This window comes from Eublepharis macularius, chromosome 2, assembly GCF_028583425.1.
Source record: "Eublepharis macularius isolate TG4126 chromosome 2, MPM_Emac_v1.0, whole genome shotgun sequence".
Taxonomy (NCBI): domain Eukaryota; kingdom Metazoa; phylum Chordata; class Lepidosauria; order Squamata; family Eublepharidae; genus Eublepharis; species Eublepharis macularius.
In genome coordinates, this window is record NC_072791.1 from 14420720 (window position 1) to 14436631 (window position 15912).

The window sequence follows — 15912 nt, forward strand, 5'->3', positions numbered from 1 at the left end:
CTGTTAGAATCGCTGCCTGAAGAGCCAGAGAAAGCCGGCAGCAGCAGCAGCTTTTGCAAATCGTTCCTCCATTCACACAAGCCTGCTGCTCTGGAGAAAGCCGCCATGTCGATGAAGCTCCCTGGGAACAGGATGCCCAGGGAGAAAGTAGCAGCTGCCCACCCCCAAATTATCATTGAGAGCCCTTGTGTCCAGCAGGCTTGTGACTGGAGGATCGATTTGCAAAAGGGAAGGACACTCGGACTTCAGTTCCCAGGAAAACTTGCGAAAACAATCAAGTGTTCTCCACGTGAAAAAAGTCACTTGTAGCTTGGCTCTGAGTTGTTTGCCTCTTACCTCTCTTTGTATGAGGCTCTCTGAGGAATGTTTGTTTCCTTTCTTATGCAGCCAGGCAGGTTGTTTGAGGAATAGATTTCACTTTCCTCTTCTTGCAAGTAGCCTAGCTTACTTTCTGTAGGAGTCAGCAGGACTCTGAATATTTGGAATTTTGCCAAATATCTGCAACTATAAAATTCATATTTGGAACTATTTGGAACTATTCCAGATAAAGCGTTATTTGGTGATTCTGAATATTTCCAAATCCAAATTGCACATCACTAATAAATATTCTGGATCATTCAACCCAATCTGTATTCATAATTCAAACCAGGGTCTCATAGGGCTATATATGACCCACTCATCTCTGAAGAGCTCGCCTGTTTCGACCAGGGCCTTTTTTCTGGGAAAAGAGGTGGTGAAACTCAGTGGGTTGCCAGCACAGGGGGCAACTCCTGGCAGGAGATGGTGCCCCTGGTACCACATGCACACGCGCAAAGTGCATGCACGCTCCCAGGACTGCACAATGACATCACTTTGGGTCAGCTGGAACAAGAGGGGAGTTTTTTAAAGTTTAAATCACCCTCGGTGAAAATGGTCACATGGGCAGTGGCCCCACCCCCTGATCTCCAGACAGAGGGGAGTTTAGATTGCAATCTATACTCCCCTCTGTCTGGAGATCAAGGGGCAGGGCCACTGCCCATGTGACCATTTTCAAGAGGTGCCAGAACTCCATTCCACCAAGTTCCAGCTGGAAAAAAGCCCTGGTTTTGACCCTATGTTAAAAGCCATCACCCCATCCAGCAGCAGAAACCTCATAAACTACTTGTGCAAAGAAGCACCTTCTTCAAATTGTCTTAAGATGGGTCTTAAGTATTGCTTTGACTTCTCAGTTATCTTGATAGTTGCCAACAACTGCAAAACCTTTACATGAAAAGGTTACGAATGTTTCCTTGGAAGGTATTTTATCGACTTAAATTGGGTCAAGGCTAAATATGGTGCTGAAGATATTAGACCCACCTCCTTGAAATGGGAAAGGAAGAGGAGGTCTTGGGGAAATAAAAAATGCTGCTGATGAGATCTTAATGGCACATCAGTTTACAGTCATTAAAGAAGTCGAAGCGTTGCAGGTCTCTTTGTGAATTATTTACTTCGGATGCTGATGGCTGCTGTGCTTATTGGGAAAGCAGCTGGGCACTTGCATTACAGGAAATTAGCCACATCAGAGTGAAGTTCCAAAAAGTGCTAAGCAAAACCATTAAAGCTTGCACATAACTCAAGCTTTCTAGTGAGACACGAGGGGTCTGGGGTGCTGCAAAACATCTGGCTGGTTATTTCAAATCAGCATGTGAAATTGATTGGCTGAGTGCTTAGAACAATAAAAGGGCAACACAAATGTTATTATCATCAGGACTTCAGATCAATGTTTAACAGTACCTTTTGTGTATGCTTTTTCACTGCTCAAAGCACTTCACAGACATCATCATGTAACCTTCGCAACAGCCCTGTAGGGTAGCTCAGTATTGTCTCCGTATTGAGGATGAGGCCATCTACAGAATTTGTGGCAGAGATGAAATCTGAACCAGGGACTTGCTTGATTCACAGTCCATTTGCTTCACTCTACACTAAGTGTTGCAGGTCAACCCAAAATTTCCAGCAATAAAAACCATCAGCTTATAAACAACATCTTAATAAAAAAGCATTTGAAGCCACACAAAAAAAATCATCCAGTACCAATAAAACAGAAACCTAACAGAGCAGAAGTAGTCACAGAAATTCACAGGAGAATAAAATCGTTTTCACCAGGTGGCTAAAACTCAAATAGAGTGAGCTTCTTTGGGGAGTAAAAATAAACACCTTAGAGATCAACTAGATATTATTCTAGGATAAATTTTTGTGGAATATAACCTAATCTATCAGATAAAATAACAAAATATTTTTTTAAAAAAAACTTGTTAATCTTTAAGAAGTCACTTGGATATTAATTTTTGCTGCAACAGAGTACAATGGCTGCTACTCCAACTGTGTCTTATACCTGGGGAGTTAGGATGACCCACTGGGAGGAATTGGGGGGGGCAGGGACAGGTGGGGAATGTCACCTCCAGCACAAGTCCCCATGAAACGTTCAATTAAACCATAGAGTTTTGGGTGAATCCTAGAGTGTCAGCCTGATGTGATGACTTCACTTCTGGGTTTGTGCCAGAATTGAAAACATGCACTGTTGGAATGCCAGCACATACCCCATTCCACCCCCAGGAAAATTGCCTGGAGGCCCTCTGTCAGGGAGATTGTTTCTTTCTATCGTTTCTAGGTGAGGGCTCAATTATTTTAATACTGCTTTGAGAGCTGAACTGAAGAGAAGCAGTATAAAAATTGAATAAATAAAAATAAAAATAAAGGAACGGTAGAATGTCTGCTTTGAATACAGAAGATCCCAAGTTCAGTCTCCGGGTGAAAGACCCAAAAGTCCCACTGCTTATCAGAGTGGACATTACTGCCCTTTATAGACCAGTCGTCTGACTCAATATATGGCAGCTAGGAAGAGGCTGTGTCTCAGTAGGAGAGCATCTGCCTTATATGCAGAAAGTCCATGTTGAATCCCCAGTATCTCCACCTGAAAGGAACTGGGAGACAATGATGTGAAAGATCTCTACCTAAGACCCTACAGAGCCATTACTGGATCTCCAGTATTGGTAAGAACAGACGTGATCACCACGGATCAGTATATGGATGATTCCTGTGTTCAGTTATTATGGAGATGATCATGCACTTAAAAGTGTCTGCCTTTGGTCACTGCCAACATAATCTGAAGATACTGGGAGCCACAGACAGGTGCTTGAAACTGATAGAAAATGTGTAGGGTCATATGAGAGCTTAGAATCCCTGGCCTGGTGATTCCAAGAGATTTAGGGCTTTGCAGATCAAAAAGAGCCCATAGCGATCTGACCAGTGCTACCACTATTACATCAGCAGCTGGCCACCAGTGCCAAAGTGGCCCTCAGAATTGGATTTACCCTCCATATTCACTCCATAGGCCCTGACTGGCTCAGTGCACTCACATGACCAGATCAGGAAGTACTGCCATCTTTCTTAACCCACTTTGGTTGTCCTCTAATGTATCAGTATACAGCTAAGTCTGATTGGCTACACAGCATCATGAGGTCATCCACTTTCACTGTGAGATCCCTGATTGGCTGGGATGGCTTTAGGATGACTTTAGCTCAAGGAGGACATGGGAAGATTTAAAAAACAGGCGCCAGTGAATAAGATTTTAGAAGTGATGAACACTTTCATTTATTAACAAGGATCTTCCTACCCCGCCCTCAGAAAATATTAGTATAATGAAAAATGTTGTTTCTGCACTGAAAAGAGTGAATATTTGGAGCACTCCTAAGTTTAAATATCTGGAAAATTGGACATAATATTGGGAAGAATAAGCATAGCACACCAGTCAACAACGGTCCTTTCTCATGTACCACACTCTTTAAAATCTAGTTTTCAGCCCCCAGACCCACACAAGGGCCGTTTCCACACATCTTACCTGCCTGTGGAACACCATGCAAAAGATACGGAAGACAGCGTCTTCCTGGCGGAATTTCACACAAAAAGACGCTGTCTTCCTGGTCTTTTGCATGGTGTTCCGCAGGCAGGTAAGATGTGTAGAAACGGCCAAGGGTTAGGGAGTTGAAAGGCCAACTCCCCAGATGGCCTTTCAAAGAGTCCTCTCATTCTCAGTTCTCCTGTTGGAGAATTCCTGCTCTACCTCACAGGGTAATTGTGAAAATAAATGAGCCAATTAGAGCAAAGCAAGATAAATACTATGCAAATAGTTAATACTAATGGGTATATTTCTGAGAAAGGTAGGTCATAGAAATCTATCCTAGGTAATGATTAGAGGGAAGAAAAGCAGAACTTCAGAGAACCTTAAAAATATGGTTTCCTGTCTCTTTTGGCCTTCTGCTTGAACTATACTCATTGTAGGGCAAGTTCAGAAAAAAAATATTCCCTTTCACTCTTTGATCTGCTCTCTGCCATCTCATGCATTATAGCTATCCGGGGAAAGGCTTTTTGTATATTCATCGGGCATAGATTCTCCTCCGTCCTTGCAAAAAGAAAAAAAAATAGGAAAGAAAAAAGGGGAAAGGAATTTGGATGAAAACCTGCACAATTAATAGCCGCATGCTTCTCTTCAATCGTCTGCCAAAGTACAGGAGGGACAAAGCTTTATGCAGACGCTCTTGCTGTTAAACTTCCTTTGAGCCAACTCTGTCCCTCCCATCAGTTGCTACATTGCACAGTTCGTGCAACTCCCTGAACAATTTGTCCATGATGAAAAGAATGAAAGGCAGTTCCAGTAATTAAAGTTGCTTGCCTTGGACTCCAGGTGGACTACAATTCCCACAAGCCAGTTATTGCATGGGACAGATACATAACACGTCAGACAGAAGGGAGAAGGTTAAAAGCTTTCTCCATTATTCCAGTCAAATGATACTGAACAATACAAAAGGCAAGCTGCCTACCCTTGCATCTGGCTCTCCATTGGAGCCTCCGTGCCAAATGAAATCGAGCCAGCAGGCTGTACTGTCAGAGCCAGCAGATGGCACAGAGGGCCAGAAATAAAGTCTTTTTCACAGTGGCACCTTCTAGAAGAAAGAATGACGTTCTGGAGGGAGTACAAAATCATTGTGAAGGACCTAGGGCAGCCAAGCACCAGGTAGGGGCAGAGCAGCAATGGGAGAAAAATCCCTAGAACTACCTTTTGTCACTTCCAGGGTAGCTCTAGGAATCACTGAAAACTCTATGGTTTTACCATTGAGTTTCCAGCAATTCCTGGAGCAATCCTTTGACGCTTCTGGTAAAAACTTCCAGTACGTATACAAGGCTATATATATATATATATTTAAAAAACGGAAGCTTCCATTTTTCAACCAGAAGTGCATCAACAGGGCCTCTGGAGTGTGCAGATGCACCCTTCTGCCATGTGCTCTGGTGGCTCCAGGCCGCCCTCCTCCCTCCTCCCCCTCCTGCCAGCCAGGTGAGAGAAGCCAGGGGGTGGGGTGGGGAATCTCCTGCCCCCACCGGGAGGGGGGTTGGCATCCCTAGGCAAGGCAGAATACAGGCAGGGGCAACTGCTAGGCATCAAAGCTAACAAACCCAGTTCTACTGCTATGAAACCAAGCTTCCACCCATCCCCTGTATTCAACCATCAGAATATGTCGAGTTTCTCAAATGCTCAAGTGCCATTTGTTGGATTCAGAGATGTCTTAGCTTTCACCAGTGAACAAAGACAGACAGGATGAACATCAGCCAAGGATGAAGCAGGAGGGATTTGCTGCTATGGAGTCTTCCCTCATGGGGCACAGTGTCTCACGCTGTGCCAAACACAAGTCTTATGGATTCCCTGAGGAATATCATTGGGCAGCTGAGCAAAGCAGAAGGCTGTATATTATCCAAAGCCAAATTTGGGGGTGGGGGTGGGAACCATAACCAAACAAGACAATCGCACCTGCATGGGGAAAAATAGGACTGCAGACGTTCATTGATCAGTCTATGCTAAGACTTGATTCAAAGTTTTGTTGCAAAGAGTAAAAACATCCTTAGGAACAGCACAATCTTGGTGCTCCAAAAGCTACCTTTGCTTTAAGAAAAAAACATGCAACACAGGGGAACAAAAACCTCTGTCCAGAAACAGCTAGTGCTTGCATGATGAAAGAAAACAACACCCATCTCTTGACTCTGTGGAGTAGCAGTGATGCTAAATTTTAGAATACCTGAGTCTCATTCCTCTGCATTTGGAGTAAGAATGTTTTTCAGGACCACTTTGGCATTTTAGTGAAATGGATGGACAAATAACACAGGCCTCTATGGTCCTTCTTATGCTGATGATATAATGGTGTATGGGTGAGAACGTTCAAATCCCTCCCCTGCCATGAAGCCTGCTGGGTGGTAGAGATGACAGTCCTTGGCTGGCAACCCCTAGAAGCATCAGAGGACAGAGACTTCTTGGAAGTCACTTACAGTTTTGAAATAAGAAATGATATTATGATGCTCTAGGAATTTTAAAAATCTCTATGGTTTACCATAGATTTTTTAAAGATTCCTAGAGTGTTGTGATATTGCTTCTTGTTCTGAAACCAGAAGTGACTTTCCAGTGCTGTTTCATTCCAATTTCCCCCCCTCCACTGCTCCATTGAGCGAGGGTGAGAGACAGGAAGCAACAATGGAAGGTCCCCCGCCATTACTGGCTAAGTAGCAACCCTTGTCTGTAGCCATTCACTCTTTCTCAGCGTAGGCCAGCCTCTCTCACAGGGTTGTTATGAGGAAAGACTGGAGCGGGAGAGAACTGTGCAAACCATTCTCAGGGATGGTGGGATGGAAATGTACACTAAAGAGATGGATCCACAGGTCTACTGGCTTTTTGTCTACTGTGCTCTCTTGAATGACTGTGCAGGGATATGAGAAGGGGTGGGCTAATCTATACTGACAGAAACACAGCAGACACAATGCACATGAAGGCCTGTAGGTGCCTTTCATGTCATTCAACAACACTGAGAACTTGTAGGGCTCGTAAGGCCAATCTGTAATTGCTTTAGAAAAGATAAATTAATTAGGAATTGGACCACACTAGAAGTTACATTTAACTCATGGACTTCGCAAGGTCTTGCAGTCAGACAGCAGCCGCAAATTCCCTGTGGGAACGCACTTCCACAGTGTCATTGGGGGCTGGTTTGGATAGTTTTCTGACCCAAAAGAGCCTTGAGGGCTTTATCTGAGAGAATGTAATTGTCTATCGGGCTTTCTCAGATATAGCTAATTAAACGGTATAAGCTGCAGAGTCAGAGTATAGTTTAGGGTAAGCAGTTGGTTTTTCATGTCAGAAGAAGTTCCACTTTGATCTCAGAAATCACCAACAGAAAAAAAGAAAGATCTGGGAGGAAATAAAGTCCATTGCCTGAGATGGAGGTGAGCTGTCGTCAGGGGGAATGGCCCGAAATGGGCTGGACGGGCTATTTCTCTGACTTGGTATAAGGTGACTTAATACGTATTTTCTGTTTCAGAGATTTTTGTTATGTTAAAAAGAGGAGAGATTGTGTTTTAAATGTCATTTACTTTAATAAATACTTAAAAAAATAAAAAAATACTCTTAAAGTATTTATTAAACTCAATAAGGATCTCCTAAAGGCCCCCTTGTTATGACGCTGCTTCCGTTTTTGTTTGTCTCCTTGCTCTTTCCTTGATATTAGAACAAGTTTCTCTCTGTGTGTCACATCAGACCAAAAGAACATGTTATGTCTCTCTAGAAATCACTGGGATCTCTATGATAAAAACACAGTTTGGGGCAATTCTTAGAGAAGATTGACATCAGTCTTCTCCAGGAATCTCCAAAAAGTCTTTTACTACAGAGTTTCTGGAAAGTCTTAGAGAGAATTCACTTCTCAGGGAAAATCCAGAAGTGACATCAGTCTTCTCTAGGAATCAATGAAAAGTCTATTGTTTTACTACAGAGTTTCTGGTGATTCCTAGAACAGTGTGATGTCACTTCTAAGTTCCCTCTCCCCATGGCCTCCCTCAGTCTCCCCCCCCTGACCTGGAAGCAAAAAGATTGCAGAGCATGACCAATTTCGGTGAATCTGGCCTACTGCAAGAGAATGAAGGCCTAGAGCTTAAGTGAGGGAACTGCTAATTTCTATGCAAATACATGATAGGTAACAACAAGGGAGAAACTTTAAATTAGAATTTCCCTTTTAGGAAGAAAAAAAAAGAATTTGTCAGGTTGTTAATTGTTTAGTGGTTAAGCTATTGTTTAAACACTTTCCCTTGAGTCATTCTGGCTTGCAGCAGGAGAGAGAAGGCCTACTGCTGGATTGTGGGGACTGCTAATTACTTTGCAGGCTCAAGCCAGGGAAATAAAGCATCAAAAGCAGGAGGAGCCGTTGCAGAGCACTTACAGTTGCCACTTTTTGTTACTGGGCACTGGGCACCATCCATTAGAATTTGCCTTAGGGTTGCCAGATGGCTTGTCCCCTGCAACTGGACAGAGTCCTGGCACTTACCCTTTTTTTCTTCATTGACATACGAGGAGCACATGTGCACCCAGACCAGCATAGGGTCGCCAGGTCCGCTGGAGCTCAGCCCAGGGGGTGGAGGGTCATGGGGAGGTGCATGGGGTGCATGAGAGGGGGACTCGTAGAATCATAGAGTTGGAAGGGGCCATACAGACCATCTAGTCCAACCCCCTGCCCAGTGCAGGATCAGCCTAAAGCATCTCTGACAAATATTCATCCAACTCTTCCTTGTTGTGCTGGGAATGGCATCATTCCTGGTGCAACAAGGAAGGGAAGGCCCTTGTGGAGGTTGATTTGATGAAAATCGGCCCCCGAGGGGCTCTTGGACCCATTTCCCCGGAGCTCCTGGGCCCATTCCCTGCACCCCATCCCCGGCCAGGTGAGTGGTAGCAGGAGGCAGAGGCTGGGAGCAGGGGATCGCCCATTCCCACCAGGGGACTGGTAACCCTAGCAAAGTGTGATGACATCACTTCTGTGACATCATCACTGGAGAGTAAGAGGCCAGGCGGGTGAGCAGGGAGGCTGGCTGGCTGCTCCCTGGGTGCACGGGAGGCCAGGTGGTTGGGCGCACAGATTGGTCACTCCCCAGGCACACAGCATGCCGTCTGTTCCCCAGGCATGTGGCAGGCCAGCCTGCTCGCCACACACACACACACACACACACACACACACACAGGGGTCCAGTTTTCGAACTTTGTTTCCCCCAGACAGTCTGGCCAAAACCCAGACTGTTTGGGGGAAAAGGAGACAAACCTGTCAAACCTAAGTATCCTTTCTGAGGGGCATTGAAGACCTTGTCTCTACACACTTACGTTTCAATTATACCACTGGTTATTCAGTTGTCTTTACGATAAATTTGTTACCTTTAAAATTGTACCACCTTGATGATTTTTAAAGCAATTTCATAATTGCTTAACAAGCCAAAAGGGTGCTGTTATTTATGGGCTTGAACCATCTCCGACTCGCCAACCAGGAAAGAAAAATCAGGAGAGTGATCTAGGCACCCAGGGTTCTGCTGGGTTATACTTGGCACAAAGGTGGGGGGATGGAAAGGGAGGCATGCGGGGTCTGATGGTGGGCAGAGGAGAATGCCAAGCAGTCTGCCCAGCACTCCCCCAAACCTAGAACCAACCCTGCCCATATGTGTTCATGCAAGTATATCCCAAAAGGTATGAGTTTGTATAGCATCATTATTCCCATAAGACCTCTGTGATGTGTATTTGCCTCTTCCCCTTTTGGATCATGGGAGTCTTTTTGACTCCCATCGTGATGTTTGGCCCCTCCACTGGGGCCATCAAGGACTTGGTTCCTATAATCTCCTTGCTTCCTCTGTCATCCTGTTTTCTTTGACCTCCTGCCTCCCCTCTTGCATGGAACAACTAGTATAGCGTTTGTGGAACTGGCTCTTTAGTGAGCTTCTAATATGAAATATTATATGATTTTTAGCTGTGACAGTTGTTGCTAGTTTCCTGGTCCAGATATTTATATCATTCCCCTTAGGAAACCTCATTTTTAGTTTACTTTGTCTGGATCTCAGTGTTCCTTCCAAGCTTGTAGCAGCACCTCACCACTTCATCACGGATCCCTTATGACTGGTGTGCGGATTGCTGTGTACAAAAATGAGTATACAATCTAAGTTGGTATCTTCTAGCAGGGAGAGGTGGTAGAAGCAAGGTAGCCTCCTTATGCTCAGGCTATTGTAGTATTAGAAAAGAGCAAGAGTCCAGTAGCACCCATAAGACTAACAAAATTTGTGATAGGGTATGAGCTTTCGTGAGCCACAGCTCACTTCTTGGTATCTGAGCTCACGAAAGCTCATACCTACCACAAATTTTGTTAGTCTTATGGGTGCTACTGGACTCTTGCTCTTTTCTGCTGCTATAGACAGACTAACATGGCTACCCATTTTAAGCTATTGTAGTATGGCTTTGGACTCAAATTAGAAAGTGGGCCATAAACCAGTGACCGGTATCTAGGGTACCCTTGATCATATGTGGCAGGACCATTACTGGTGTAGATCCCATTGCACACTTCTTCGAGGGCTAGAGTTATAATTATTGTGCTGGAAATTCAGTTCTGTTCTGCCTCCCTCCCACTTCTGCGAGAGATTTGCAAATTCATTTCAAGAATTAAAAAATGCATGCCTAGGAGGCATTGATCAGTGCTCCCACACTGAAAGGAAACGCTGTAATGTAATATCCAAGCAGTTAATTAGCAAAAGGTATTTAATCGGTTGATGAGCACTCACAAAACCATGTTTGTTGACACATGTTGTTGTTATCTGGCTCTTATATCCTCACGGTGAACCGGCAGTAACCTGTAACTAAAAATTATAAAGCATCATGTTGCAACCTTGGTGTGATATCTAATGCTTGGCCACCAACTGCGCTATTCATGACTGGAACAGGCTGTCTCTCTTAGAATGAAAGACTTGATTTACTAAGGCAGGATAGGGGGCATAACCACCCTATCACCCTGCCATTACAATCACATTGGATTGTTGTCCAGAGTTACCAGGATGTTTAAAATAATAATAGTAACAATGCATTTATATGCACCCTTCTGGACAGATTAGTGCCATACTCAGAACAGCAAACCAAGTCACTGCTGGGGAGCTGGGGCTGAGAGGAGTGGCTTGCCCAAGGCCACCTGCAGAGCTCATGGCCATAGTGGGATTCAAACCAGCAGACTGCTGATTTGTATCCCAACCACTTAACCACTACGCTACAGCAGTTCTCATGCATTTTTAAATGCACTATTCCACCCCTATCCTTTGTTCAATATTGACACTCTAACCTCTATGTATTGTCGAAGGCTTTCACGGCCAGAGAACGATGGTTGTTGTGGGTTTTCCGAGCTGTATTGCCGTGGTCTTGGCATTGTAGTTCCTGACGTTTCGCCAGCAGCTGTGGCTGGCATCTTCAGAGGTGTAGATCTCTGTCTTTTGGTGCTACACCTCTGAAGATGCCAGCCACAGCTGCTGGCGAAACGTCAGGAACTACAATGCCAAGACCACGGCAATACAGCCCGGAAAACCCACAACAACCACTCTAACCTCTGTTTTATTCTCAGTAAAGGGAGCTGAGTTGCTATGAGCCCATCTATTCACTTTCCACCGCAGCCTGAGTAGCCCAGATTAGCCTGAGCTTATCACAGCTTGGACGCCAAGCAGGGTCAGCCTTGGTTAGTACTTGGATGGGAGACCACCAAGGAAAGATCAGAGTTGCTATGCAGAGGAAGGCAGTGGCAAGCCACCTTGAACACCCCTTGAGGGGTCATCGAACCCCCCACTCTCCTGGCCGTCTGTAAATGATGCAAAACTGAATTATTCAAAAGGGATTTTTACTCAGATTGGAAGGCTGTATTGCAGGGCGATGATCTCAAAGAGATGCTTCACTAATGAGATAGGAATCATAGACTTCACCACTATGTCCTACCTGTTGCTTTAAGTATGGCCCTACCGGGGAGTTCTCTGTTGTCTGATGTCAGTCCTAGTATTGCTTTTGCTCTGTTTTAACATTTCTTCAACTCTGTATTGGATTTTTGCTAATGTTATAGCCTTGTAAACTTGCATTTATTTCCCCCATGGCATTGTTTATTGAAATGTCCTTGATACTGACAGCACTAATCTCGCACAACGGTAATGTGCCTTGAATCTCAGTGAGAAAGGTGGACTATAAATAACATAAATAAATAAATAAATAAAAAGCCAGTAATGACTTGACAGCACTTAATTATTATTAGGATTCACTTTCCTAAACACCATCTTTTCCCTCCCAGCTTCAGAAGGACATGATGACGACGACGACGACGACAACAACAACAACAAAAACAACAACATTTGATTTATATACCACCCTTCAGGACAACTTAATACCCACTCTGAGTGGTTTACAAAGTATATATCAGAACAAAACACCCTGTGAGGTGGGTGCCCATCTGTCTTTGCTTTGTTTTATGCAGCATATTATTTTAAACTGTATTTATTCTAATTAGAAAGAATGTTGTATTGGGTAGTCAGCAAAATCGAAAGAGGAGGCTCCTCCAACAAAAAACAAAGTCCACGAAGGCAATAAATTGCAAACGGAGGAAAAGAATCAATCAAAGATTACAAAAGTCAAAAATTTATTCAATAGTACAAGACAAATCTCAAATTTGAACAAAGCTATAAATAATACAAATGCACAATAAATAGAAGATAAGTATCCTAGGCAGGCAAGCTGCTCCTACAAACATGTGGAAAATGTCCAATGGGTGAAGTCCACCGAATGACTGGTCTCCATGAGGATAAGCGCAAGAAAAGGTAAACAAGGTAAGTTCATACAAAGAGGGTCAAAAAAGTGCCATGAAACACAAGAAGGTTGATCTTCTTTCTTCCTTTTAGACAGGTGTGTTGCATGGAGAGAAAACCATCATCAAGGAGTATATCCTCCACTGCCCAACAACCAGGGCCAGCTGTTGCCTGTTGTTTCGTGCAGAAACCTCTTCAGGGGCGGCAACTAATATCACCCTTGCAGTCAAACACAATCAAGAAACGGTTAGTTAACAAGAACGAAGTCAAAAAGGCAGCGGCCAAGCTTGGCCACTGCCTTTTGACTTTGTTCTTGTTAACTAACCGTTTCTTGTGTTTGGACATTTTCCACATGCGTTGTAGGAGTGGCTTGCCTGCCTAGAATACTTACCTTCTACTTATTGTGCATTTGTATTATTTATAGCTTTGTTCAAATCTGAGATTGTCTTGTACTATTGAATAGATTTTTGACTTGTGTAATCTTTGATTGATTCTTTCCCCCCATTTGCAGTTTATTGCCTTCGTGAACTTTGGTATTGGGAAATCAAACAAGCAATGACAGGGTGTCACAAACTCATAATTCCAAAACAGCAGAGAGTCCAGTAGCACCTTTAAGACTAACCAACTTTATTGTAGCATAAGCTTTCGAGAGCCATAGCTCTCTTCATCAGATGCAGATCTAGATCTATGACCATGGAAAGCAACTCCAAAAAGAGATCAAGAGGAAGGACTCTTCAGAGGAGGAGCATATGCCTTTGCATACATAAAGTAAGTTCTGAGATGGTTTAGAGATACCTTAAAGCCCTCTTGACAAAACATCCTATGAAGAAGGACTAGCTGGAATGGTTCAGCTGCATTGACAGATGCCACATCCCTGCAGTCCCTGACAGTGATTAGAAAAATCAGGCTATAACAATCCACGCAAGTTACCACTGGGAAGCAGTGACAGGATCACACATTACTTTTTTCTATGCATCTGAACCACAGGAATGTCCCTCACGGAAAGTTGTAGAAAGTCTGAACCACTGTTAACACTTTGGGCAGCAGCAGGAGAAAAAAATGGCCATTGTGCTGACAGCATGACATCACTTCCAGGGAAAACCTAGAAGTGATGTTATGTCTTGGAATCACTGTGATCTCTATAGTAAAAATACAGTTAGGGGCAATTCTTAAGAAAGGACTGACCGTAGTCTTCTCTAGGAATCGTCAAAAATTCTATGGTTTTACTACAGAGTTTCTGACAATTCCTAGAGAGAATTGACTTCACTTCCCAGGGAAAATCCACAAGTGGTGTTGGACCTCTCTAGGAATCAATGAAAATCCTATGGTTTGTTTTCAGTCCCAAGCATGTTTTGATAAATTATCTCAAGCAGAAGGGCTGGGAAAGACCTCTGCTGGAGACCTTAGAATGCGGCTACCATTCAGAACACATGGTACTGGACCAGAGGGACCAAGGGTCTGACTCTGGATCAGGCATCTATCTTCCATCTATCAATCCATGGCTTGGCAGCTCCCAGGGCAAATCCCAGCAGGAGGTGGCACCCCTGGCACTCCACGTGCACTACACGATGACATCATTTCTGGGAAGTGACATCATCGTGCAGGGTGCGGCCACCTCCCGGGAGCACTCCTGCGATTCAGGCTCGCCTCCCCACCCCTTACCAGGCAGCCCTCCTTGGCAGCTGCCTGCAGCACCGCCACCAGCTTGGCGCACTCCTCGGCTGCAGGACAGCCAGCTCAGCGCCCAGCGAGCAGGCTGCCCCATCGGCATGGCAGGCGGTTAGGGCGCCATGGGTGGCCTCCTGAAGATGGAGGATAGGCTCTCCTGGGCATGGCACCCCCTAAAAATTATGCACCCAGGGCGACCGCCCCTCTTCCCCCCCCCCCCCGTGCTACGCCACTGCACTAGATAATCCAGGATGCAATGCAATACAACATCAGCAGCAAGCAGCTCACAAGGGCAAATCGCTGCAGATGGCTCAGGCAAGTGAACTAAGCGACGAACTGCTGGCAAACTTTACTAAAAGTACTATGGCTTTGGATTGGCATCATCCCCATTCAGTTCTCAACCAATGCAGTAAAGAGATGAGAGCAGAAATAAAAAAAAGGAAACCGCAATACCTAAAATAGCCACCACCTCGTCGTCCTGAATGACTTCTAGGGACCCTGAGACAACAAAGCAGAGCGCATCGACGCTCTCCCCAGCATGGTAGATGAGGTCTCCAGGAGCACAGTGGATAGTCTGGAACTCCACCGCCAGGGCTCGCAGGCAGCCGTCGCTCGCTAGCCGAAAGGCCGGGTGCTCGTTGAAAACCTTCCGGTTGAGATGAACGCAGATATCTGCTCTCATGTCCTTGGGACAAATGGAAAGGACCTGAAGAAAGAGAGATAAACGGTGAGTGCAACGCGACAGCTGAAATCACTGTCATAAAAATTAAGCAGAGCATTTATACAGCGATTTAAGGCTCTCAAAATTCTCCCCCAATTACCTCAGTAATGCTCAGAACAAATCTGTAAGGTTTGCCAGTGTTGTTATCCTGATATTTTAGGCGGGGTGAGAGACAATCATTGGTTAACAGTGGGCAAGATGCTTCCAGAAAATTTTGTTGGCTACTGCTGAGCTTTCTTCTATCTTCTACTCTTGCATTAATACACACGAAAACCATCCAACTGTAATAAAAAACCTAAACACTAGAAGACAGTTTGTGCAGTGGTTAGCATGTCAGAGTATGTTGTAAGGCAGCTGGGTTCAATTCCTCACTCAGCCATGAAGCCCCCTTGGGTTACCTTGAACCCGTCATTCTTCCTCAGCTTAATTTACCTCAGGAGATTGTTGCGAGGGTAAAATGAGGAAGGGAGATATGAGTGTGCTAATCTGAACTCCTCGGAGGAAGGGAAAATGTAGCAGACAAATAAACCAGCCTATGGAACCACTTCCCACAACATTTAGGCTATGAACCAGTTCAACAGTAAATTCTGTATTTCTGAAAAGATCTTTCGGGCCCTGTGAACAGCAGTCACAGAGGTCTCTTTTTGATCTTCCCAAGTAAGGCTGTTCCACAGAGGGTATGCTACAACGGGTCCTAGCTGCAGACTTGCTGGATGAAAGGCCCTGTTGGCCTAACTTGTTCCATGGGTTTGTATTGGATGAGGAAGAATTTCAGGATCATTTCACTGAGGTTCTTACCCTTTTTGACCTTCTGAGGTGTTTCAGGATTCCTTGGAACATCCTTTTAAAAA

The 15912-nt window shown here is 44.6% G+C and overlaps 1 protein-coding gene across 1 annotated transcript in view; it reads right to left on the bottom strand.

The window, feature by feature from the left end:
* KCNH5 (potassium voltage-gated channel subfamily H member 5) overlaps nucleotides 1-15912 on the bottom strand; it is a 302905-nt gene that overhangs the window by 55379 nt on the left and 231614 nt on the right. Inside the window, exon 9 of the mRNA XM_054971983.1 lies at nucleotides 14794-15046. Within this exon, the coding sequence (XP_054827958.1) occupies nucleotides 14794-15046 (253 nt within the window). The remainder of the gene's footprint in view (nucleotides 1-14793; nucleotides 15047-15912) is intronic.